We start from the raw sequence: 27536 nt of genomic DNA, 5'->3' as shown, positions 1-27536 counted from the left end.
ATTTTCAGTGAGATCTGCTGGCAACAGACTCACTGCTACGTGGGACTGAGGGGAGAGAAGCGAACCTACCTGCTTGCAGCTAGCTTGGGCTTCTAAGGCTACTGGACACCATTAGCTCCAGAGGGATCGAACACAGGCCCAGTCCTCGGTCGTCCGGAGCCGCGCCGCCGTCCCCTTTGCAGAGCCAGAAGAACCGAAGAGAAGTTGAAAATCGGCGGCTGAAGACTCTAGTCTTCATTAAGGTAGCGCACAGCACTGCAGCTGTGCGCCATTGCTCCCTTAGCACACCACACACTCCGGTCACTGATGGGTGCAGGGCGCTGGGGGGGGGGCGGCGCCCTGGGCAGAAATTAGATTACCTTTTGGCAATAAAAACACACATAATACAGTCTAGTACTGTATATGTGTAAAAAACCCCGCCATTAAAGTACATAATAGGACAGAAGCCCGCCGCTGAGGGGGCCGGGTCTTCTTCCTCAGCACACCAGCGCCATTTTCTCTTCACAGCTCAGCTGGAAGGAAGCTCCCCAGGCTCTCCCCTGCAGTATCCTGGTACACAAAGGGTAAAAAAGAGAGGGGGGGCACATAAATTTAGGCGCAAAACTGTGTGTATAAGCTGCTATAGGGGAAAAATCACTCAGTATAGTGTACATCCCTGTATTATATAGCGCTGTGGTGTGTGCTGGCATACTCTCTCTCTGTCTCTCCAAAGGGCCTGGTGGGGGAACTGTCTTCAAATAGAGCATCCCCTGTGTGTGTGGTGTGTCGGTACGCGTGTGTCGACATGTCTGAGGTAAAAGGCTCCTCTAAGGAGGTGATAGAGCGGATATGTGTGTGGGAGGGTGTCTCCGTCGACAACGCCGACACCTGTTTGGATATGTGTAAGTGCTGAGGTAAAATTATTGCACAAAAGGTTAGGGAACAGAAAGGAAATCTACCCTGGTCTGTCCCTATGTCACAGAGTCCTTCAGAGTCTCTCTATGCTCACTATCCAAAATAACAAACACTGGTATCGACACAGAGTTTAACTCCACTGTCGACTAAGATAATGCAAAGTTACAGCCAAGAGGGCTAAAAGATATTCAATATGATTATTGGAATAAAAGATGATTTGCATATCACTGATGACTCATCTGTCCCTGACACGAGAGTACACATGTTAAGGGGAAGAATGCTGAGGTAAATTTCCCTCCTCTCATGAGGAAAAAGAGCGGGAATCCCCAGACAAGAGACGGCAGCTTCCCACAAGAGAATTCTCAGGCTGTATCCTTTCCCCACTAGGGCCAGGATGTGTTGAGAATCTTCCCCTTGGGTGTCCTGTTTGCGCTAGCTATTCTCAGGGATCCTGCAGATAGTGTGCACATTCTAGTATACTACCCAGACCGGCGATTGTGTCGGCATGGGTTTATAGCGCTGTGGCAGCGTGGACAGGTACCTTATCAGCAGAGATTGAGACCCTAGTATGCATATAAATATTTTAAGATGCTGTCTTAAGTGATAGATATATAATTATAAAGCATGCCCAAAGGGACATGAGTATACTGGGTCCTAGAGTCAAAAGCTATGTCGATTTCTGCTTGACGTGTCCTGTAGAATATACATTGGACAGATGATGCCGACTTAAGAGGCTGAGGATTGTGTGGAGAAAGGTTCTCGGGCCTGGTCTCCACAGCTATAGTTGGTAATTCTGCTAGTTTGCCCTATATTCCTGCACAGCCTGGGAAAGCACGACATTATTAAATGCAGCTTTTCGAATAAAGAAACAAGAAAGTCTGAGGTGCGTCCTTTCTTGTCAGAGCCGGGGGCAGAGGAAAGAAGCTGTACAACACAGCTAGTCCCCAGGAACAGAAGTCCTCCCCGGCCTCTACAAAAATCCACCGCATGTCGCTGGGGCTCCACAGGCGGAGCTAGGCCCGGTGGGGACACGCCTTCATAAGTTCAGCCACAAGTGGGTTCACTCCCTGTTAGATCCCTGGGCAATAGAAATTGTGTCGCAGGGATACAGGCTGGACTGGGAGAAGATGCCTCCTCACCGAGGACCCGGCGGGCTTCCCCCCAAGAGAGGGAGCCAGTGTTAACTGCAATTCGTAAATTGTATCTTCAACAGGTGGTGGTCAAGGGTCCCCTCCTTCAACAAGAGGGTGTTATTATTCGACCATGTTATAATCCCGAAACCAGACGGTTCGGTTTGACCCATATTGAATTAAAATCCCTGAACATATACCTGAAAAGGTTCAAGTTCAAGATGGAATCGCTAAGAGCGGTCATTGCAAGCCTGAAAAGGGGGAGACTTTATCGTGAATCGGGACATAAGGGATGCATACCTTCATGTCCCCATTTATCCACCTCATCAGGCGTACCTCAGAATTGCGGTACGGGATTGTCATTACCAATTTCACCAAGGTAATGGCGGATATGATGGTGATCCTGCGGAAGCAAGGTGTCACTATTATCACATACTTGGATGATCTCCTCATAAAAGCGAGATCAAGAGAGCAGTTGCTGGACAGCGTATCACCTTCTCTGGAAGTGAAACAGCAACACGACTGGATTCTATATATTCCGAAGTCGCAGTTGGTTCCTACAGCTCATCTGCCTCGCCTAGGCATGATCCTAGACACAGACCAGAAAAGGGTTTATCTCCCGATAGAGAGAGCTCAGGAGCTCATGACACTGGTCAGGAATCTATTGAAAACCAAAACAGGTGTCAGTGCATCACTGCACTCGAGTCCTGGGAAGGATGGTGGCATCATACGAGGCCATCCCCTTCGGCTGGTTCCATGCAAGGACAATGGAACTTACTGGACAAGTGGTCCGGACCACATCTTCAGATGCATCGGTTAATCACCCTATCCCCCAGGGCCAGGGTGTCTCTCCTGTGGTGGCTGCGGAGTGCTCACCTTCTCGAGGGCCGCAGATTCGGCATTCAGGACTGGGTCCTGGTGACCACGGATGCAAGCCTCCGAGGGTGGGGGGCAGTTACACAGGGAAGAAAATTCCAAGGTTTGTGGTCAAGCTAACAGACTTGCCTTCACATCAATATCCTGGAACTAAGGGCCATATACAACGCCCTAAGTCAAGCGGAGTTTCTGCTTCGCGACCAACCGGTTCTGATCCAGTCAGACCGCAGGGGCTCATGTAAACCGCCAAGGCAGCACAAGGAGCAGGGTGGCGAGGGTAGAAGCCACCAGAATTCTTCGCTGGGCTCCGGATTGGCCAAGAAGGACTCGGTACCCGGAACTGTAAGAAATGCTCTCAGAGGACCTATGGCCGCTGCCTCTCAGACAGGACATGTTGCAACAGGGGCCCTGTCTGTTCCAAGACTTACCGCGGCTGCGTTGGACGGCATGGCGGTTGAACGCCGGATCCTAGCGGAAAAGGGCATTCCGGATGCAGTTATTCCTACGCTGATAAAGGCTAGGAAAGACGTGACAGCAAGACTTTTTCACTGTATATGGCGAAAATAGGTTGCTTGGTGTGTGGCCGGGAAGGCCCTACAGAGGAATTCCAGCGGGGTCGATTCCTGCTCTTCCTACAGTCAGGAGTGACTATGGGCCTAAAATTAGGATCCATAAAGGCCAAGATTTCGGCCCTATCCTTTTTCTCTCAAAAAGAACTGGCTTCACTGCCTAAAGTTCGGACGTTGTTACAGGGGTGCTGCATATTCAGCCCCTTTTGTGCCTCCAGTGGCACCTTGGGATCTTAACGTTGTGTTGGATTCCTAAAATCCCACTGGTTTGAGCCACTTAAGACCGTGGAGTTAAAATATCTCACGTGGAAAGTGGTCATGCTTTTGGCCTTAGCTTGGACTAGGCGTGTGTCAGAATTGGCGGCTTTGTCATGTAAAAGCCCATATCTGATCTTCCATATGGAAAGGGCAGAATTGAGGACTCGTCCCCAATTTCTCCCTAAGGTGGTATCATCGTTTCATTTGAACCAACCTATTGTGGTGCCTGCGGCTACTAGGGACTTGGAGGATTCCAAGTTGCTGGACGTAGTCCGGGCCCTGAAAATCTATGTTCCAGGACGGCTAGAGTCAGAAAAACTGACTCGCTGTTTATCCTGCATGCACCCAACAAGCTGGGTGCTCCTGCTTCAAAGCAGACTATTGCTCGCTGGATCTGTAGCACGATTTAGTTTGCGCATTCTGCGGCTGCACTGCCGCATCCTAAATCAGTGAAAGCCCATTCCACAAGGAAGGTGGGCTCTTCTTGGGCGGCTGCCCGAGGGGTCTCGGCTTTACAACTTTGCCGAGCTGCTACTTGGTCGGGTTCAAACACTTTTGCAAAATTCTACAAGTTTGATACCCTGGCTGAGGAGGACCTTGAGTTTGCTCATTCGGTGCTGCAGAGTCATCCGCACTCTCCCGCCCGTTTGGGAGCTTTGGTATAATCCCCATGGTCCTTACGGAGTACCCAGCATCCACTAGGACGTCAGACGTCAGACGTCAGAGAAAATAAGAATTTACTCACCGGTAATTCTATTTCTCGTAGTCCGTAGTGGATGCTGGGAGCCCGTCCCAAGTGCAGAATTTCTGCAATGCGTGTATATAGTTATTGCTTAAATAAAGGGTTATTGTTATGAGCCATCTATTACATGAGGCTCAGTTGTTATTCATACTGTTAACTGGGTATAGTTATCACAAGTTGTACGGTGTGATTGGTGTGGCTGGTATGAGTCTTACCCTGGATTCCAAATCCTTTCCTAGTAATGTCAGCTCTACCGGGCACAGTTTCCTTGACTGAGGTCTGGAGGAGGGGCATAGAGGGAGGAGCCAGTGCACACCAGATATAGTACCTAATCTTTCTTTTAAGAGTGCCCAGTCTCCTGCGGAGCCCGTCTATTCCCCATGGTCCTTACGGAGTACCCAGCATCCACTACGGACTACGAGAAATAGAATTACCGGTGAGTAAATTCTTATTTTATATATATATATATATATATATATATATATATATATATATATAATTATTTCCCATACGTCCTAGAGGATGCTGGGGTCCACTTTAGTACCGTGGGGTATAGACTGTTCCGCAGGAGCCATGGGCACTTTAAGACTTTTTAAGGAGGTGTACTGGCTCCTCCCTCTATGCTCCTCCTCTAGACCTCAGTTTAGAAAATGTGCCAAGGCAGACTGGATGCACTCCAGGAGAGCTCTACTGAGTTTTCTCTGAAAGACTTTGTTAGGTTTTTTATTTTCAGGGAGGACTGCTGGCAACAGTCTCCCTGCTTCGAGGGACTTAGGGGGCAGAAGTAGGAACCAACTTCCTAAATAGTTCCATGGCTCTGCTTCTGGCTGACAGGACATTAGCTCCTGAAGGGTACTTAACACTAGCTGCGTTCATGTGCTTACTCCCACAGCCCGCCGTCACCCCCCTTGCAGAGCCAGAAGTCAGAAGACAGGTGAGTGTAAAGAAGAAGATCTTCATCGTGACGGCTGAAAATGTACCGCGCAGCGGGCGGGAACGCTGCGCGCCATACTACCCATCAAACACAGCCACAGCAGGGGGGGGGGTTGGGGGTCGTGCCTTGGGCAGCATGAGACCTAGTATAACTGGCTAAAAAGAGGACATAAGTTGCGAAGGCACAGTCCTACCCCCGCCAGTTTAAAGATTATTATTGTAATCTATGAGGGGAAACTCGCCATTACGGGGGCGGGGCTTCCTCCGCAGAAAGCCAACACACTACTCAGCGCCATTTTATCTCCTTGCAGACTGCAGATAAGAACGCTGGTCCTCCTCCACTTCTGAAACAAGTATCAGGGTGCAAAACACACAGTGTAATTTGGTGCTATATTGTGTATTTAATATTATAAAAGCGCTACTGTTCTATGGGCATTTTGTGTTACACAGAAATCTTATCACTGGCGCTGGGTTGTGAACTGGCAAATCCTATCTGTGTCCTTCTGACAGATTTTACTGTGGGTCTGTCCCCTATAAGTCCCGGAGTGCCTGTGGTGTGGTTGTGCACGTGTGTGACATGTCTGAGGCAGGGAGCTCTTCCCCTGAGGGAGCCATTTTATGGACACAGAGTTGTAATGTGGTGGCGCTGCTGGCACACCAAGAGCCTGAATAGGTGAAAGAATTACGTGATAGTGTGAATCATATCAGTAAGAGATTGGATAAGTCTGAGTCTCATGCAGAAAACTGGAGAAAATCAGTGGAAGATGTGATTTTTCATAGCTCTGCCTTATCACCCACAGGGAATCTCTCTGGGTCACATAAGAGGCCATTTGCACAAATAGTACAAACTGATACCGACACGAACTCTGATTCCTGTGTCGACACTAGTGAGTCCAGGAAAATAGATCCTAAATTGGCAAAAAGCATTCAATACATGATTGTTGCTATAAAGGAGGTCTTAGAAGTTCCGGAAGCCCCTCCTTTACCTCAGGAGAAGGCTTATTTTTATAAGGAAAAGAAAATTAACGTAACCTTCCCTCCTTCTCATGAGCTAAATACTCTCTTTGTGGGAATTTGGGCAAACCATGAAAAGAAATTTCAAATTCCCAAAAGAATTCAGGTTGCTTATCCTTTCCCGGCAGAGGACAGGAGAAGATGGGAGTCACTCCCCGTTCTAGACAGTGCCCTGTCACGTTTAACTAAAAAGGTGATTCTCCCTGCACCTGGGACGGCTTCACTAAAGGAGCCGGCAGACCGCAAGTTAGAGACCACGTTAAAATCTATTTATGAGACCAATGGTACGCTACTCAGGTCCACCATTGCTTGTGCTTGGGTGAGTAGGGCTATCGAAAAATGGTCAGACAACTTGTCATCTGAAATTGACACGATAGATAGAGATGAGATACTCCTAACTTTAGGTCATGTTAAAGACGCTGCTGCGTACATGTTAGAAGCCATGAAAAATATTGGCCTTTTGGGTTCAAAAGCCACTACTATGGCAGTCTCAGCTCGGAGGGCGTTGTGGATTCGCCAATGGAATGCTGACACAGATTCCAAAAGAAATATGGAGACTCTCCCGTATAAAGGTGAGGCCTTGTTTGGAGATGGGCTGGATGCTTTGGTCTCTGCGGCTACCGCAGGTAAGTCGACATTCTTGCCTTATGCTCCTGCACCGACAAAAAAGACGCGTCACTCTCAGATGCAGTCCTTTCGGCCCAACAAGTACAAAAAGGGTAAATGTTCCCCTTTCTTTGCAGGTAGAGGGAAAAAGTCCACAGCTTCTCCAGGAACGCAGGAGCAGAAATCAACCCCTGCTTCTGCCAAGTCTGCAGCATGACGCTGGGGCTCCCGTGCGGGAGTCCACTCGGGTGGGAGCACGTCTGAAACTTTTCAGTCATATCTGGGTTCAATCTGGCCTGGACCCATGGGTCTTGCAAGTAGTGTCCCATGGATACAAACTGGAGTTTCAAGATGTCCCCCCTTGCCGATTTTTCAAATCGACCTTACCAGCTTTTCTTCCAGACAGTGAAGTAGTAACAGCTGCAACTCAAAAATTGTCAGGATCAGGTCATTGTCCTAGTACCCTTGTCACAACAGGGAGAAGGGTTTTATTCAAGCCTCTTCGTAGTTCCGAAGCCTAACGGCTCGGTCAGACCAATTTTAAACCTGAAATCTCTGAATCTCTACCTGAAAAGATTCAAGTTCAAGATGGAATCTCTGAGAGCAGTGATTTCCAGTCTGGAGAAAGGGGACTTCATGGTGTCAGTAGACATAAAAGATGCTTACTTGCATGTTCCCATTTATCCTCCTCAAGCTTATCTGAGATTCGCAGTACAGGATTGCCTTTACCAGTTCCAGACGTTGCCGTTCGGACTCTCCACGGCACCGAGGGTATTCACCAAGGTGATGTCAGAGATGATGGTCCTCCTTCGACAACAAGGAGTCAATATAATTCCTTACCTGGACGATCTCCTGATAAAAGTGAGATCCAGGGAACAGTTGGTACAGAGCATTGCACTCTCCCTGTCCGTTCTCCAACAACACGGTTTTATCATGAATTTTCCGAAGTCGCAGTTGGAACCAACGATGAGATTGTCCTTTCTGGGGCTGATACTGGACACAGAAGTACAGAGGGTATTTCTTCCGGTAGAAAAGGCTCTGGAAATCCAGAGAATGGTCAAACCGATTTTGAAACCAACAAGAGTGTTGATCCATCAATGCATTCGATTGTTGGGAAAGATGGTAAGCGGCCTACGAGGCCATACAGTTTGGCCGATTCCATGCCAGAGTATTCCAGTGGTACCTGTTGGACAAGTGGTCCGGATCCCATCTACACATGCACCAGAAGATAATCCTGTCATCCAAAGCCAGTATTTCGCTCCTGTGGTAGCTGCACCATTCTCACCTATTAGAGAGACGCAGGTTCGGGATTCAAGACTGGGTCCTAGTAACCACAGATGCAAGTCTCCGAGGTTGGGGAACAGTCACACAGGGAAAGTTTCCAGGAAAATGGTCAAGTCAGGAATCCTGTCTTCACATAAACGTTCTGGAATTGAGAGCCATTTACAACGGCCTTCTACAAGCAGGGCATCTTCTTCAAGATCAACCCGTGCAGATCCAGTCGGACAATGTAACAGCAGTCGCGTACATAAACCGTCAGGGCAGAAAGACATGCAAGAACTCTGTCTGCAATTTTCATTTCGTGAGTGGACAACTGGGAAGCAGACTTCCTCAGCAGACACGATCTCCATCCAGGAGAGTGGGGCCTCCACCAAGAAGTCTTTGCAGAGGTGACAGGTCTTTGGGGAGTTCCTCAAGTAGACATGATGGCATCTCGTCTCAACAAGAAGCTTCAGAGAGATTGTTCCAGGTTGAGAGACCCTCAAGCAACAGCAGTGGATGCACTGGTGTCGCAGTGGGGGTTTTGGTCGGTGTATGTCTTCCCTCCACTTCCACTGATACCAAAAGTTCTCAAGCTCATAAGAAGAACAAGGGTTCAAACGATCCTCATTGTCCCAGACTGGCCAAGGAGGTCGTGGTATCCAGATCTTCAGGAGTTGCTCGTAGAAGATCCTCGGCCTCTTCCTCTTCGCGAGGACCTGCTGCTGCAGGGGCCGTTTGTGTATCAAGACTTACCGCAACTACGTTTGACGGCATGGCTGTTGAGTGCCGGATCCTAGCCCGTAAGGGTATTCCCAAAAAAGTCATCCCCACTCTTATTCAGGCCGGGAAAGGAATAACGTCTAGACATTATCACCGTATTTGGAGAAAATATGTGTCTTGGTGTGAATCCAAGAAGGCTTCTACGGAAGAGTTTTACTTGGGACATTTTCTCCATTTTCTGCAGTCAGGTGTGGATGCGGGCCTGAGATTGGGTTCAATCAAGGTCCAGATTTCGGCCTTATCGGTTTTCTTTCAAAAACAATTGGCCTTTCTTCCAGAAGTTCAGACGTTCGTGAAAGGGGTGTTGCACATCCAACCTCCATTTGTGCCTCCGGTGGCACCATGGGACCTTAATGTGGTGTTGAGATAGAGATAGAATTGAAGTTTCTCACTTGGAAAGTGGTCATGCTATTGACCTTGGCTTCCGCAAGGAGGGTATCGGAGTTGGGGGCCTTGTCTTACAAGAGCCCTTATCTGATCTTCCATGAAGATAGGGCAGAGTTGAGAACTCGCCAACAATTTTCTTCTGAAGGTGGTTTCTTTTTTCCATATAAATTAGCCTATTGTGGTGCCAATGGCTACTGACACCTTCGCTGCATCAAAGTCTCTTGATGTGGTTAGGGCTTTGAAAATTTGTCACAAGAACAGCTAGGATTCGGAAAACAGAGGCTCTGTTTATCCTGTATGCTCCCAACAAGATTGGGTGTCCTGTTTTTAAGCAGTCCATTGCGCGCTGGATCAGAGAGACGATTCAGCACGCTCATTCCATGGCAGTATTGCCGATACCGAAGTCGGTAAATGCCCATTCTACTAGGAAGGTGGGCTCATCCTGGGCGGCTTCCCGGGAGGTCTTGGCGCTACAACTTTGCCGTGCAGCTGCTTGGTCAGGGGCAAACACGTTTGCAAATTTTTACAAGTTAGACACTTTGGCCGTTGAGGACCTCAAGTTTGGTCAATCGGTGCTGCAGGGTCATCCGCACTCTCCCGCCCGTACTGTAGCTTTGGTATAACCCCATGGTACTGAAGTGGACCCCAGCACCCTCTAGGACGTATGAGAAAATAGGATTTTAATACCTACCGGTAAATCCTTTTCTCCTAGTCCGTAGAGGATGCTGGGCACCCAACCCAGTGCCTACTTGACCTGCAGTTGTTAGTTTTGTAGTTACACGAGTGTGTGTTACGATTATTTTCAGCATGTTGCTGCTATTGTTCATATTTGTTGGTATGTGTTAAGTTGAATGCCATGTTGTGCGGCATGGTTGAGGTGTGAGCTGGTATGAATCTCACCATTAGTTTAAAAGTAAATCCTTTCCTCGAAATGTCCGTCTCCCTGGACACAGTTCCTATACTGAGGTCTGGAGGAGGGGCATAGAGGGAGGAGCCAGTTCACACCCTTGAAAAGTCTTAAAGTGCCCATGGCTCCTGCGGAAACCGTCTATACCCCATGGCACTGAAGTGGACCCCAGCATCCTCTACGGACTAGGAGAAAAGGATTTACCGGTAGGAATTAAAATCCTATTTTATATATATATATATATATATATGTGTGTGTGTGTGTGTTCAGTGCAGTTTTATTGTCATATAATAATTATCAGCATTGCTAATGTGATTGTGTGTGTGTGTATCTGCTGTGAGGTTTCACTTTCAGTGTTTCCCAGAGATCTATCACTATATTCTGTACCCTAAGGGACTAGGTGCGTCAGGGTCGTTTATATAGTGCGTCATAGTATTTACCTAATAGGTGTATTCTATTGTTTACTCAGTCACATAATACCGGATTTATTCGCAGGTGTTGTGTACTGGGGACTTAGTCACATACTATTGGATTTAATCGCAGGTATTATACTCTGTTTCCATTGTACTAAACTGCTCTGTGTTGCATTTGTGTACAATGTCTAGCAGAAAGGTCAGTAAGACTCTGGACGCTCCTGCATCAGAGCATGTGCCAAGGATTTACTAGAGGGGAAAGCTGCGTATGATGGTCTGTGTACTATGTGTCCTATATCTCCCAGTCAGTCCGCAGCTCCTATAACCAATCAGGAGCCACCATGGGCCGTGTTCTAAAGCCTACTGGGTACTCTAGTGGATTGCCTAACGCCCCTTATGGGACCCACCTGTACCCATTACAGCCTCAAATAGTCCCTATGGTCAATCCGCCTTGGGTGGAAAACCTGTCTAACCAGTTGCAGCAGTTGACTCATTCCTTGGTCAGACAAAAATCTACCACAGGTCAATCCCGTGTCTCTGGGTCATCTCTGCCGGCTACTTCCTCCTCACAATCCACAAATCTTTCAGATGTTTCATCTGAAGAGGAGGGAGAGCATACTGTCTTGTCAGACACTGAATCTGGCATTTCTGATGAGTATTCTATAATGCAAGTTGACATCCCTGCTCTAGTGGTTGTTATTAAGAAAATTCTACAACTCACTGATTATGAAGATTCCACTGCTGTCACCAAGAAAACTGACATGTTTAAACAGCAGAAGGTGGCTAAAAATCTATTACCCCATTCTGAGCATTTGGTAGACATCAGGCAGGAACCCTGGTCTAATACAGGGAAGAAAATCCCTCTTCCAAACGGGCCTTAGCTCGCTATCCTCTACCGGCAGAGTTATATAACAAGTGGGAAAAATCACTGTTGGTGGATTCTCATGTCACCCACCTAGTGGTGACATCCACTCGATCACCACTGTCACTTCACTGAAAGAACCGACAGATAAGCGTGTGGAGGGATGCCTGAAGTCTATTTACTCCCTTACAGGTGCTGTACATACAGTAGACCCACTATTGCTGCCTCCTGGGCTTCTAAAAGTATTGAGGTATGGGTTCAGGCATTACAGAAAGAGCTGCCCGAGGATATATCTGACAGTGCCAGACAATACCTCTCTCACATCACCACCGCCTCTTATTATATTCAAGAGGCGGGTGTGTTGGCTGCCAAGGCGTCAACTACGTATGTCCTGGCTCGCTGCATTCTGTGGTTGAGGTCATGGAAGGTGGACCTGGACTCCAAAAAGACCTTGGAGGTACTCCCTTTTAAGGGATACACCTTGTTGGGGGAAGACCTAAATAAAATTGTGTCTGACTGCTAAGACTGCCTTTCTCCCAAATGCTAATCCTACTGCACAGAAGGCAAAAGGTACCACTTTTCATTCCTTTCAACCTCTAGGGAGAGCAAAAGGTCAGGTGTGCCCGAGACAATTTTGTGCTTCCAAAACCACTAAGCCCAAGGCAAAGCAGTCCTGGGCGGCCTGTCAGCCTTCTTCTACACAAGACATGCCTGCTGCATGATGGGGCAGGCCTCCCCCTGGGGAACCCCAGGGTAGGAGGCCGACTTCTGCAGTTCACGCAAGTCTGGTTAAAGATCACTTCAGACGCATGAGTGCGAGAAGTCGTCTCTCACGGGTACGCAGTCTATTTCGAGAGATGTCCCCCTGCCAGCTTTTCACCACTGTCATCCCTTCGGATCCACTAAAGGCGTAAACTCTGCAGCAGGTTATGAGTTTTCTCCTGGATACAGGAGTGGTAGTGCCAGTACCTCTGTCCCAAAGGGGCAGTGGTTACTACTCGACCATGTTTCTAGCCACAAAACCCAATGGGTCATTCCGGCCTATACTCAAACTCAAATCACTAAACAAGTTTGTGGGAGTGTCCCAAGTTCCGTATGTAGACGCTGCACTCTATTGTGCTGGTGAAGAAACCTGGAGACTATATGGTATCCCTGGATACTCAGGATGCGTACCTGCATATACACATTGCCAAGTCACATTAGCAGTATCCGCGGTTTGCTATTGGCAACCTACACTGTCAGTTCCAGGCTCTGCCATTTGGACTGGCTACGGCTCCTTGGATCTCCACAAATGTCATGACCGTAATGACGGGACATCTCCGTCACCAGGGAGTCAGGATCCTGCTGTATCTGGACGACTTGCTGATCCTGTCAGACTCCCACGATGTCCTCCTCAGTCATCTACAACTGACGGTAATCTTCCTACAAGCCCACGGGTGGCTCATCAGTTGGAAGAAATACTCGCTGGTCCCAGCTCAGAGCATCATGCACCTGGGGGCACTCCTGGACACACGCAGTCAACGTCTGTTCCTGTCTCTGAAGAAGGTCCTGAAGCTTCAGGACAGGATAAGATGCTTCCTCTGTCGCCCCAGAGTGTCGATACTCAGCGGTGCAAATACTTGGCCTGATGGTGTCGGCATTCAACATGGTAGAGTATGCTCAGTTTAATTCCCGCCCTATGCAGAGGTTAATCCTTTCCAAGTGGGACAGCCTACCTCATCGGATCTCACATGATTACCTTGACTCCGGAGATTCGTTATTCGCTGACCTTGTAGCTCCAGAACCAGCAATTGAGCAGGGTCCGTTCCTTGTGGATCCCCGACTGGGTCCTGCTGACGACGGATGCCAGTTTGCGGGGATGGGGTGCGGTTTTGGAGCAACACTCTTTCCAGGGTCGTTGAACCAAGGAGAATTCCCTCCTCCAGATAAACACTCTGGAAATGCGGGCGGTGTTCAGTGCATTAACTCTCACCCTGCCTCTGGTACGGAACAGGCCTGTCCAAGTACGGTCAGTCAACGCCACCACCGTGGCATACATTAACCATCAAGGCGCCACTCAAAGCCGCATGGCAATGTTGGAAGTGTCAAAAATCCTCCAATGGGCAGAACGCTATCTGCCAACAATATCGGCTGTGTTCATTCTGGGGATCTTAAACTGGGAAGCGGACTTCCTCAGTTGCCAGGACGTACATTCCGGAGAGTGGAGTCTTCATCCTGAAGTCTTTCAACTCCTAGTGGACATGTGGGGCCTACCAGATGTAGACCTGAATGTGTCTCGACACAATCACAAAGTTCCGGTCTTCGGATCAAGGACCAGGAATACTCAAACAGCGTTCGTGGACGCACTAGTCATTCCATGGAACTTTCGGCTGCCCTACGTGTTCCCTCCAGGGTTCTGCGGAAGTTCAAGCAAGAAGGAGGAATACTACTTCTAGTCGCTCCATCGTGGCCCAGGCGGCATTGGTTCTCAGACCTAAAGGGTCTATCAACAGAGCGTCCTATTCTACTTCCTCAATGCCTAGACCTCCTTGTAAAGGGCCCTTGTCTCTATCCAAACTTGGACAGACTGGCTTTGATGGCGTGGCTCTTGAAGCTTCACTCCTGAGAGCCAAAGGATTCTGTGAGGTGGTAATTTTAAACTATGTTGAAAGCCCGTAAGCAGACGTCTGCTCAGATCTATTATAGGGTCTGCAATTCTTACTTCACCTGGTGTGCTAATAAGAATTATGATGCGTATAGATTCAAAACATCCAGAATCCTGGCTTTTCTGCAACAAGGCCTGGACTTAGGCCTTCGTAAGGCCTCCCTCAAGGTTCACATATCTACCTTGTCGGTGTGGTTTCAGAGAAAAATTACGTCTATATCTGACATTCATACATTCACTCGGTGTGTTACGGATTCAGCCTCCCTATGTCATGTCCCTCCTGTGGCTCCATGGGATCTGTCTGTTGTCCTGAATGCCCTGCAAGAGTCTCCATTTCAACCTCTTGAGTCAGAGGACCTTAAATAGCTCACAGCCAAGGTCATGTTTCTGCTGGCTATTTCCTCTGCTAGAAGGGTGTCAGATTTAGGCGCGTTGTCCTGTCGTCCACCCTTTCTAATATTCTGTCGTGATCGGGCAGTTCTGAGAACGCGCCCATGTTACTTACCTAAAGTGGTATCATCTTTCCACCTTAACCAAGAGAATGTGGTTCCGGACTTTATCTCTTCTGACTTGTCTCCCAAAGAGCGGTCTTTGGATATGGTAAGGGCTCACCGTATATATGTGGAGAGGACTGCCTCTATCAGGAGGTCAGATACTCTTTTTGTACTGTTTGGTTTCAACAAACGTGTTTGGCCTGCGAATAAACAAACCTTGGCCAGATGGATTGGAATCGTGATTGCACAATCTTAAGCGCAGTCTGGACTCCCAGCTCCTGCTGCTATTAAAGCCCATTCTACTCGATCTGTTGGACTTTCTTGTTCGGCCCGCCGTGGCGCGTCCGTAGAACAATTGTGCAAGGCAGCTATGTGGTCCTCAGTGAACATGTTCATTAGGTTCTAATCCTTTGATACTTCTTCCTCCCAGGGTGCTTCCTTTGGACACCGGGTTCTCATACCCGCTAAGGCGCTTCCCCTCTTTTGAGGAACTGCTTTAGGACATCCCACAATGTATTTTCTGTGGAACACAGTGTACCCCGCTGCAGAAAAGGAGAGTTATGGTAGACTTACCATTGTTAACTCTTTCTGCGAGGTACACTGGGTTCCATAGGGCACCCACCCTGACACTCCTAGCTTCTATGGGTTTGTATGGCATTAGCCGCTTGTCCCTTCTCCTGTCGTGAGAATGTGGTTCTATGTGACTAACATGTGCCTTCTTTCTTACCTGCTCCTATATTGGACTGGTTAACAAAACTGAGCTCACAGTGCCTGAAGGTGGGGTTACAGAGGAGGTGTCACAACTGAGGGTTGAGGCTGACTGGGGGAAAACCTCAGTTGTAGGGGCTGGTGTGTAGGTGACCCGTGGAGGTGAGATTAGGTTCCTAGACATGCAGTATGATTAGATACCTTGACCCTGAAGGCATGACCACAACAACGGAGTAAAATTATAACAGACAGTTTATTGAACACACAGTATAAGTCTTGGCAATGAGAATCATGAACAGTGAGTGCAGAATAAAAATGCAGAACAGTTCCTGGGAATGCAAGTGGTATTTGAGACTGTGGCTATGCAGAACAAGATGGTAAAGTCCTTGCCAATATACGGATTTGGAAATTCCGTGGCCACAGTTAACCGCTATAATGAGGAACGGCAAGTACTGCACAGTAGGTGGTTAACAGGAGTTTGAAATAGGCACTGATACACTGAGGTTGAAATGATATAGACAGTATTGCCAGAGACTACCGGACGAAACCGGTGTGAGGAAAGATGCGCTGAACTCACCAGTAGAGCAACAGTTTGATGGTGAGCCATCGATAGATACTGTGGTCCGATGTTGTGAGGTATGGTATGCAGGATGATATATGAATGTCGTTGGAGATGAGATGAAGCACCGCTGAAGACAGATGGTAACACCCAACACTGCTGGAAGCTGGAAGCCAGTGACAAATGTACCTTGAAGCTAGAGAGTGATGCATGGGTGCAGAGCGATATAGGTATACCGCTGGAGACAGATGGTAACACTCAACATTGTTGGAAGTGATGGAACGCTGGAAACTGGAAGTCAGTGACAAATGTAGCTTGTAGCTAGAGAGCGATGCAGTAGTGCAGAGCGATATAGGAATACCGCTGGAGACGGATGGTAACACTCAACACTGCTGGAAGCGATGAAACGCTGGAAGCCAGTGACAATTTACTACAGAAGCTAGAGTGTGATGCTGTAGATAACTGGAAACAATAATGATGCCAGGATACCGCTGGAGGCAGGATGGAACCTGTGCTGGAAGCCGGTATCAGGATAGCAGTAGAAGCCAGGAAGCAGGGCTGGAACACTGCAGGAGTCAGGCTGCACCGGAGGATGGTGATTGGTGCCAGTCTCTTTGGAGAAGCTGAATCACAGGAGCTGGAATACCTGGAAAGTCAAGCTGAGAATTCACCAAACAGGAGAGACATGTTTGCAGGATTGACAACCAAAGCACTGACAATTATCCTGCCCTGGAACAGGATATTTATACCAGCTGGTGAGCAGGGATATGCTGGATAATTCCAGACTGCAGCAGATAGGCTGAAAACAACGTGTGATGCAAAACAAACATGGCTGCGCCCATGTTTAAGAACTGGAGGGAAAGTCCGTTTGTATTCCACATGTGAGAATTGGCAGTAATGGCGGTGGAGGCCGCATAGTCAGGAGACGCCATACTTTAAACAGATGAATGCTTAATATGACGTTGCCATGTCAGCGCTGCTGCGATCACAGAGAAGCACCTTGAAACACAGATATGCAGCGTGCTGCCCGCAGACAGCGCAGGTGAAATCCGGGCCTGGAAAGCCAGGCCAGTCTCAGAAGGCACTTAGCAGGTTAATAATGGGGGCTAATAACCCAGATCGTGACAGGAGGCCCCAATCATCCTGGGACAACCTAAAGCTTTAGCCCGTTGGTGCCTCTGGATCAAGATCCTCTTTACACCCCGAGGTATTTCTTGTGGAACCCAGTGTACCTCGCAGAAAGAGTTAACCATGGTAAGTCTACCATAACTCTCCCTTTTTTTTTTTTTGACCCGCTACGCCATGTGAAATAAGATACCTGATAATTCCTGGCTACAGGGCTAATTGGATAGTCCCAGGGGATCAATTAGCCCATTGTAATGTACCATGGCTGATTTAATTCCGGTCATGAGCTCCACTTAGCATAAACTGATGTGAATGGCCAAAAATTCTTACCCACTTTACTGACTAATTTCTATTTTCAAGCAAGTAAAATAAAAAAATTTTTTTTTAAGTATAAATGTTTAAGTGAAAAATAAAACTACTAATGGGGTCTAGTATCCCCAGCTGTTCATAAATCCCCATTAGAACATTAACCCTGATGTTAATAGAGTCACAAGTAATGATAGATCCCCCTGTAGCTTTAAAACATTCCCCTAATAGTACAGGTTGAGTATCCCATATCCAAATATTCCGAAATACGGACTTTTTTGAGTGAGAGTGAAATAGTGAAACCTTTGTTTTTTGATGGCTCAATGTACACAAACTTTGTATAATACACAGTTATTAATAATATTGTATTAAATGACCTTCAGGCTGCGTGTATAAGGTGTATATGAAACATAAATTAATTGTGTGAATGTACACACACTTTGTTTAATGCACAAAGTTATAAAAAAATATTGGCTAAAATGACCTTCAGGCTGTGTGTATAAGGTGTATATGTAACATAAATGTATTCTGTGCTTAGACTTAGGTCCCATCACCATGATATCTCATTATGGTATGCAATTATTCCAAAATACGGAAAAATCCGATATCCAAAGTACCTCTGGTCCCAAGCATTTTGGATAAGGGAGACTCAACCTGTAATAGATACCTCAGTGGTTTTAGTTACCGTAATAATCCAGATACAGTAATCATAGTAAATCCCACCCAGTGGCAATAAATGTATCAAACCTCCACCCCCTTTTATCTATTACTCCCCCCTTATGTCTTTGTATACATATCCCCAGGTAACTTACCCCTCCCCTTCCTCCTGAAGAGCGGAGCGAAGGGGCTGATCCATCAGTCCCCTAGCTGATCTCTGCACCTGGATCATCCGGTCCCTAGCTGATCTCTGCACCTGGATCATCCGGTCCCTAGCTGATCTCTGCACCTGGATCATCCGGTCCCTAGCTGATCTCTGCACCTGGATCATCAGTCCCCTAGCTGATCTCTGCACCTGGATCATCAGTACCCTAGCTTATCTCTGCACCTGGATCATCAGTACCCTAGCTTATCTCTGCACCTGGATCATCAGTACCCTAGCTTATCTCTGCACCTGGATCACCAGTCCCCTAGCTGATCTCTGCACCTGGATCATCAGTCCCCTAGCTGATATCTGCACCTGGATCATCAGTCCCCTAGCTGATCTCTGCACCTGGATTCCATTCTTTGCACTGGATTTTAACTTCACTTGAGGGCGTTTGCACTTGTGCAGAACTGATTTCCTTTTTTTATGTGGTGGGGATGCAGCGGGAGTGCACAAGAAAGCTCATTTGGCAGCGGTTAAGTGGTTGAAGTGCTGCAGAACATGTTTGCTATGTGTGTGTGTGTATATATATATATATATATATATATATATATATATATATATATATATATATAGCAGTAGTTCCAGTTTCCCGGGGGGCACTCTCCTTTACACATCATCCAACGAATTTTCTTAATTCACAATCGGCTTTATTGGGTCGACGTTTCGGCTCAAATAGATAGAGCCTTTATCAAGACAAGCCATACATATAATCTTATTGTCAAACGGTCATAACCTATACAAATAACAAATACATAAAATGAATAAATGCAATCAGTCTCACGGGCCCAATCAGAAAATCACCACTATAGTGCAATTCGCATAATCATAAGAAAAGGTGCCGGAAAGTAGTGATACAACCAGACATGAAGAGCCCACATGAATGTCTCTCTTACTAGCGTACCCAGTAGAATTCAGAGAAATAGTGTAATACAGTCAAATATCAGGTCACCCAACTAGAGTGAAACGCCAGAGGGAATACTAATGACGTACTTACTAGAATAAATATAACTCGGCAGTGCAACACTGTAGACGGGCTATCGGTCACTTCAGCATATTGGCCTATTAATGAAACAATAAATATATATATATATATATATATATATATATATTTATTGTTTCATTAATAGGCCAATATGCTGAAGTGACCGATAGCCCGTCTACAGTGTTGCACTGCCGAGTTATATTTATTCTAGTAAGTACGTCATTAGTATTCCCTCTGGCGTTTCACTCTAGTTGGGTGACCTGATATTTGACTGTATTACACTATTTCTCTGAATTCTATATATTTTGCAAGTTCCTGTTATGATGGGAGTTAAATGTAATACCAAGTGTCACCTGAATCAAACAATGATTTCACTTACTCCACAAAGAGAAACTCCTGGAAAACTGTCCAAATAGTGGCACCTCAGTTACTACATTCTACTCTTTAATTTCTGCTACTGCGGTTCACGGCATCATGTTGCTAGGCAGCGGTTCCCCTGGTGGTGAGGTTTTCTGGTCGTTGGAACGCTATCGGCATGTGACTTCCGGACCTTGGAGCGCACCCGGCGTGTGACTTCCGGGCGGTGGAACGCACGCGGCCCGGTCTGGCGGCGATGGTTAAGCTTCTTTCCTTATGGCTTGTTTGATTGATTGTTTTAGTTTGGTGATGTGATAGCGGGTGCAACGAAGGTCACTGAGGATTGAGAGAGTCGCTTTATTTAATCAAGGAATACGGTGATTTATCAGAACAATGGGGCTGACGGTACTTCCGGTTGTGTGTACTTATAAGGCACGCTGTGCTCATTAGACATTAGGCAGTCACACTGAATGGACGTTGATCCGCTACCTCCGGTGGTAAGAGTCATTGTTGTTTTTAATTCTGATTACCCTACATGATAGCTGAGGTCCGTCTTTGAAAATTTCGGGGTATTCATCTTAAGATACACCCCTTGTATTTACATTTGCAGAGGTTCTATTGACTGAGGTGCCACTATTTGGATAGTTTTCCAGGAGTTTCTCTTTGTGAAGTAAGTGAAATCATTGTTTGATTCCGGTGACACTTGGTATTACATTTAACTCCCATCATAACAGGAACTTGCAAAATAAATATATATATATATATATATATATATATATTTATTGTTTCATTAATAGGCCAATATGCTGAAGTGACCGATAGCCCGTCTACATTGTTGCACTGCCGAGTTATATTTATTCTAGTAAGTACGCCATTAGTATTCCCTCTGGCGTTTCACTCTAGTTGGGTGACCTGATATTTTACTCTATTACACTATTTCTCTCAATTCCACTGGGTATGCTAGTAAGAGAGACATTCATGTTGGGCTCTTCATGTCTGGTTGTATCACTACTTTCCGGCACCTTTTCTTATGATTATGCGAATTGCACTATAGTGGTGATTTTCTGATTGGGCCCGTGAGACTGATTGCATTTATTCATTTTATGTATTTGTTATTTGTATAGTTTATGACCGTTTGACAATAAGATTATATGTATGGCTTGTCTTGATAAAGGCTCTATCTATTTGAGCCGAAACGTCGACCCAATAAAGCCGATTGTGAATTAAGAAAATTCGTTGGATGATGTGTAAAGGAGAGTGCCCCCCAGGAAACTGGAACTACTGCTATATGTGTTGATCCACAGAGACTGTGTGGATTCTACTGGGTGCACCCCAAAGTTGATTATATATGGACGTGAGTGCAGGACCTCCATGGATATATATATATATATATATATATATATATATATATATGTATATCACTAGAAATACGGTGGCACTCATCAGTTTTATGCGGCGGATGTGAAGTTATGCCTGTTTATTGGTTAAAACAGACATAACTTCACATCTACCATATAAGACTGATGGGTGCCACCGTATTTCTACTTCTACATTGTGACGCTGAGTGAGTCTCCTGTAGGGCAACGCAGCCACTTATATATATTTTTTTTGTAATCATTGTCTTGGAAATTGTAGCTATTTTATATATATATATATATATATATAATATAGAGTCATCTCGAATGATGGCACACAGGTCTATTTAATAAGAAGGAATCACCAACATATGGCAATGTCTTGAAATGAAAGACATTGCCATGCGTCGGTGATTCCTTCTTATTAAATAGACTTGAGTGCCGCCGTTCGAGATGACTACATGGGGTTGTATGCACTGCAACCTAATACGGAGGGCACTGGGCAAGTTATACTGAGGAGTTTATCTGAGTGCCGGATTTTTGCATTGTATCTATGCATGTATGTATGTATGTGTGTGTGTGTATATATATATATATATGTGTGTGTGTGTGTATAATACACACTGTATAAATAAAATAAAATGGCTACAATTGCCGAGACAATGATTGCAAAAAGTTTATATATAGAATCAAAAAGTATTTTTTTTTCTTCAGTACTATAAATATGTAATAAAATTTGTTGAAAGTTGTAATTTTACAGTTACATAAATGTTCAATTCAGAAGGTGAAAAGTACCAAATTTCACTATTCATCATTCATTTTCCGATAAAGGTCTGTGCCTGTTCCTTGCATTAAACTCCAGAGCAGGTAGTGATCAGTAGAAAGAGGAGAGGGATCCTTAAGTGATGAAGAGGACTGCATGCAAATGCATGTAAATTGGCAGCTCCCTAGTATACTGATCTATTGTGCCTTGTACGATTTTAGGTTTCAAAATCACTGGTTGGTATTTTATCGGTGACCTGCCAAGTTGAACCGTTATTTAATAAATACAACTTAATATATAGTAGAAACATAAATCCTAAATTCATTTGTGAAACCTTTATCTATGTCACTTTTGACATTCAACCTACAAAATAATCTCTGATGCCTTGCTAGTTTTCATGAGTTTCACATAGTTGATGCAAATGTGTTCATATAAGCAAACTTTTATTATGTTCAATACATTTTCATTTATTTCGGTAGCTTTTTTATGAAATTAGAAAGATTTATTTTAATTATAAATATTTATTCATCCTTTCCTAGGTCAAAAATGAAATAAATAAATCGTACAAACTCCTGGAGATTGACATTGATGGCATTTTTAAGTCTCTCTTGTTACTGAAGAAAAAGAAATATGCCGCTCTCACAGTTGAGCCCACGGGTGATGGTAAATACATCACTAAACAGGAACTCAAAGGTCTTGATATCGTTAGAAGAGACTGGTGTGAACTTGCTAAAGTAGCAGGGAAGTAAGTTTATCTTGCTTACAATTTTAAAATATTAGATTTAATGGAATGCAACATTAGGGTGTGTGTTTTGCCCTGTAAGGCTTGTATCTTTCTCATGTACTAAATATTTCTGCTGCAGAGTACACTGGGCTCCACAAGAATTATCATCGGGGTGTAGAGTAGGATCTTGATCCAAGGCACCAATGGGCTTAAAGCTTTGACTGTTCCCAAGATGCACAGCGCCGCCTCCTCTATAACCCCACCTCCGTGCACAGGAGCTCAGTTTGTAAGTTGGTGCCATGCAGTAAACAGGCACATAACAGGAGGGTTGCCTTTTGCAGCCTATTGATAGCTTTTTAAGAAGAAAAAGAATGAACAATACTTCTAACAAGACTTCAGGGCTGCAGTAGGTAAACTCACATACTTTTCTGACTGCAGCTTCATCACCCCCAGCGGCGCTGTATACTCCCGCGCCTTGGTTGCCGGGTCACTGCAGCGGAGGCTCCGGTTCTCTCCAAACATCAGTCACACACACACAGCTGTCCTCCCGGATCGCGTGACCGCAGGTACAGGGGGGTAAGGGGTCTCTTTGGCCACACTTTACCGCGATCGTGACAGCCGGGCCACGTGCGCGCTGGCGTGGACAGTGTTATTGGGCAGCCGCTCCACTAGCCACCAGGAACATACATGGGCACAGGTCTGGGGTTTTTTACTCTTAACTACCCCCGTTTTCAAAGCCTGCAGCACCCGGTGGGGATGCCAGCAGGGTGAGCAGGCCTAACCTGTAGCCCCTCCGCCATCCCCAGGGCGCCATTTCTGTAAATGTTCCCGCCCCGGAGCTGCATTTCTCTCCCTCAATTCCTGTCTTCAGCCATCACAAACGGAGCTGAGCTGTTCCTGGGGCTGCTGGAGCAAATCCTCTGTAAAGCCACCTGACCGCCAGCGCTGTGCATATTACAGGACACTTAAGTATTCTACCTGTCACTGGGACAGTGTTAGTTAAGAAAGAGTGCATACATTCAGGGTTGTGTGTTACAAACACCCTGTGATATACATCCAGTATTTACTGTGCTTTGTTTATATCTATTGTTGACACATATAGCCATATGGAATATTACTTTGTATTGCTAGTCCTGTGCAGTTTTATGGTGCATAATTTCTGCATGGTACGCTTGTGACTATATATTTGTGTGTGCATGTAGCTGCTGTGTGGCTGCCTTATTAAGGGTATTTCACTCAGCGTGCTACTCCTATATTCCTATACTTGAGGGGGCTAAGTGTATCAGGTTTTTCTGTATAATATAGGATTTGTTTCACAAGATATACTTGCGGTGTGTTTTTACTTGTGATCTATAGTCACCCTATATATCTCTAGAACTCCCGGTTTGAGCTGACACGGTTTCACTTCACTGGGTGTTCTTGTTAGGTATATCGCTGCTAAGACTTGTACCAGGTTGCCCAATATTGTGCACGTTAGTATGTCTGCTACACATGGCAACGGAGTTGGGGCTTCTCCCACATTGCGTGGTGGTGATGCCACAGACACGTTGGAGGAAAATATGGCAGCTGAGAGTTCAGGTTCAGGGGGGTTCCTTACCTCCCAGTGGATTTGTAGCACCGGGGGCATCACAGGACCCACCTTGGGCTACCTTTTCCACGCTGTTAAACACGCTTGTAACTAAATTGGCGCCCCCTGCGGGACCACCTGTGCCACTGCAGCAGTTAATGGTACCTGCTATTAATCCGCCATGGGCAGATAAAATCTCCACTCAGTTACAGCATTTGAACCGGTCATTGACTAAATCTAAGTGTCACTCTCGCCCGCCTAAGACTAAGTCGTCTTCTAAACGGGCCATTACCTCCTCCCAATCCACTGCTATCCCAGACACGTCCTCTGAGGAGGATGGTGCATATACTGACCCCACAGACACTGACTCGGATGTTTCTGATGGGGAAGGGAAATCATTGGTGGATGTCTCAGATTTGATAGAGGCAATTAGGCTCATTCTTCAGGTGTCTGATGATTTTGAGCCTGAGACCGTCTCTAAAAAAACCGGATAGATTTAAACGTAAGAAGGTGGCTATACAAGTTTTACCTCATTCTGAACAGGCGTGGGCTCAGGAGCTTGAGGCGGAACAGCCTTCAGACGCATCTGAGCATGCTCGACAATGTATCTAATATATTACCGTGGCTACTCTGTACCTTAGGGAGGCGGCCTCCGATGCCAGGGTGCTGGCGGCCAAGGCTGCTACTACGTCAGTCTTGGCCAGACGTATCCTTTGGTTGAGATCCTGGTCGGTGGATAATGGATTCCAAGAAAACCCTGGAGGTGCTTCCTTTCAAGGGAGACATTCTCGTTGGAGAAGACCTCAATAAGATTGTGGCTGATCTGGCTACTGCTAAAACAGCTTGCCTACCTAGTACGGTTCCTTCTGCACAGAAGGCTAAAAGTACTTTCCCTCGGCCCTTTCATCCTCCAGGTAAAGCAAAAGGTCAGGCGTACCCAAAGCAAACTTGTGTTTCCAGACCTGCAAAGCCCAGACCTAAGCGTGCCTGGGCTGCCCGTCAGCCTGCTTCCAAAACTGACAAGCATGACGGGGCAGGCCTCCCTCTGGGGGATCTCTGGGTGGGGGGCCTATTTCTAGGTTTTGCCCAGGAATGGTTGAAGACCACTTCAGATACCTGGCTAAGAGACGTCGTCACTCGAGGTTACGCCGTACCCTTCAAGAATCGTCCCCCTCATCGATTTTGCCTGACATATGTGCCTCTGTAGCCGGCAAAAGCAAACACTTTGCACTCGGTGGTACATTCCCTCCTGACCACAGTAGTGGTAGTACAGGTGCCTCTAGCTCAGAGAGGCAAGGGGGACTATTCACTGCTGTTCCTAGTCCCGAAACCGAACGGTTCCTCGCAGCCCATTCTCATTCTAAAGTCCTTGAACAAGCATGTGCAGGGTTCCAAGTTTCGTATGGAAACGCTGCGCTCTATTGTTCTGGCCTTGGAGCCTGGGAACTATATGATCTCCCTGGACATACAGGATGCCTACCTACATATTCCTATTGCGGTATCTCATCAGCAGTACCTGAGGTTTACGGTGGACAACCTACATTACCAATTTCGGGCGTTACCCTTTGGTTTAATTAAGGCTCCCCGAGTTTACATCCAAAGTTATGGCGGTCATGACGACTACACTCCAACGTCAAGGGGTCAGGATCCTACTTTATTTGGACGATTTGTTGATCCTGGCGAATTCCCCAGAACTTCTCCTGTGTCATCTCGATCTGACGGTCCAGTGCATGAAAGCCCACGGGTGGCTGATCAACTGGAAGAAATCCTCCCTGGTTCCTGCTCGGAGCATGGTACACCTGGGAGCATTGTTGGACACTCACATCCAGCGGTTGTTCCTGTCTCAGGAGAAGGTCTTGAAACTTCAGGACAGGATTCGATGCTTCCGGTCTCGTCCACAAGTGTCGATTCATTCGGCAATGCAAGTGCTAGGTCTCACGGTGTCGGCTTTCGACATGGTGGAGTATGCTCCATTCCATTCTTGCCCTCTGCAGAAGTTGATTCTGTCCAAGTGGGACGGCCTGCTTCGCCGGATCAGATCTCGCATGATCTCCTTGTCTCTGGAGGTCCGCCTGTAAACTGAGCTGGTGGCTTCAGGACCAACGATTGAGCAGGGGCCGTCCCTTCTGGATATCCAAATGGGTCCTGCTGACGATGGATGCCAGTCTGAGAGGTTGGGGCGCGGTGTTGGAACAATACTCTCTCCATGGTCGGTGGACCAAGGAGGAGTCACTACTCCCGATAAATATTCTGGAATTGCGGGCAGTCTTCAATGCATTGACAATGGCCCATCATCTGCTACAGAACAGACCTGTACAAGTACAGTCGGACAAGGCCACCACGGTGGCGTACATCAATCATCAGGGCGGCACTCGAAGCCGCATGACAATGAGGGAAGTGTTACGATTTTTTCAGTGGGCAGAACGCCATCTGCTGGCCATATCCGCAGTGTTCATTCCGGGCGTTCTGAACTGGGAAGCGGACTATCTCAGTCGTCAGGACGTACACGCCAAATAGTGGAGCCTCCATCTGGAGGTGTTTCAACTTCTCCTGGCTACGAGCGATTGTCGTCTCTGATACCTGCTACTGCATTGGGCTGGTTAACGAAACTGGGCTCCTGTGCACGGAGGCGGGGTTATAGAGGAGGCGGCGCTGTGCATCTTGGGAACAGTCAAAGCTTTGAGCCTGTTGGTGCCTCGGATCAAGATCCTACTCTACACCCCGATGTTAATCCTTGTGGAGCCCAGTGTACCTCGCAGAAAGAGCTTTAACAACGGTAAGTTATTAAAATAAATCTCGTTTTTAACTAAAATTAACCAAGAAATGGCATGTTTCTCTTACGTCCTAGAGGATACTGGGGTCCATATTAGTACCATGGGTTATAGACGGGTCCACCAGGAGCCATTGGCACTTTAAGAGTTTGAGTGTGGGCTGGCTCCTCCCTCTATGCCCCTCCTACCAGACTCGGTTTAGAAAATGTGCCCGGAGGATCCGGTCACAGCTAGGGGAGCTCTACAGAGCTTCTTTAGTAAAAGGTTTTTTTTTAGAGTTTGTTATTTTACAGGGAGGCTGCTGGCAACAGCCTCCTTGCATTGAGGGACTGAGAGGGGAGTAGTGTCTGCCCTGCGGGGTCTGAGCCACTGTCTCCACTGACTGGACACTGAGCTCCAGTGGGGATAGATCACTCCCCACCGCAGGGGTTCGCTCACCCCGGCAGCATGCCGCCACCCCCTTGCAGAGCTGAAGTGTGGCGAGTGAGTCATTGGCTCCCTGGCAAGCGGGGAGCCGATGTGAAGATGGCGGCTACAGGGTAGGGAGCGCAGTACTGAATGCTCTCCGGGGGCTCAGCGGTACATTGTGCGGAGCTGTGAGGGGCGCCCTGAGCCGGCGCCTTATCCCTACCCTGTCCAGAAAGCCTGTCGGGGTACTCGGATCTCAGCCAGCAGAAATCCT

At 46.8% G+C, this 27536-nt stretch overlaps 1 protein-coding gene across 5 annotated transcripts in view; it reads left to right on the top strand.

The window, feature by feature from the left end:
• Positions 1 to 27536, top strand: part of POLA1 (DNA polymerase alpha 1, catalytic subunit) — a 1252649-nt gene that overhangs the window by 679624 nt on the left and 545489 nt on the right. For all 5 annotated transcript variants that reach the window (XR_010241483.1, XM_063955699.1, XM_063955698.1 and 2 more), the window contains exon 28: positions 22332 to 22537. Coding sequence is in view for 4 of the 5 variants with exons in the window: in XM_063955699.1 (XP_063811769.1) it covers positions 22332 to 22537 (206 nt within the window). In the remaining variant the exon portion in view is untranslated. The remainder of the gene's footprint in view (positions 1 to 22331; positions 22538 to 27536) is intronic.

This window comes from Pseudophryne corroboree, chromosome 2 (genome assembly GCF_028390025.1).
Source record: "Pseudophryne corroboree isolate aPseCor3 chromosome 2, aPseCor3.hap2, whole genome shotgun sequence".
Taxonomy (NCBI): domain Eukaryota; kingdom Metazoa; phylum Chordata; class Amphibia; order Anura; family Myobatrachidae; genus Pseudophryne; species Pseudophryne corroboree.
This window is presented reverse-complemented; position numbering and strand designations above follow the sequence as displayed.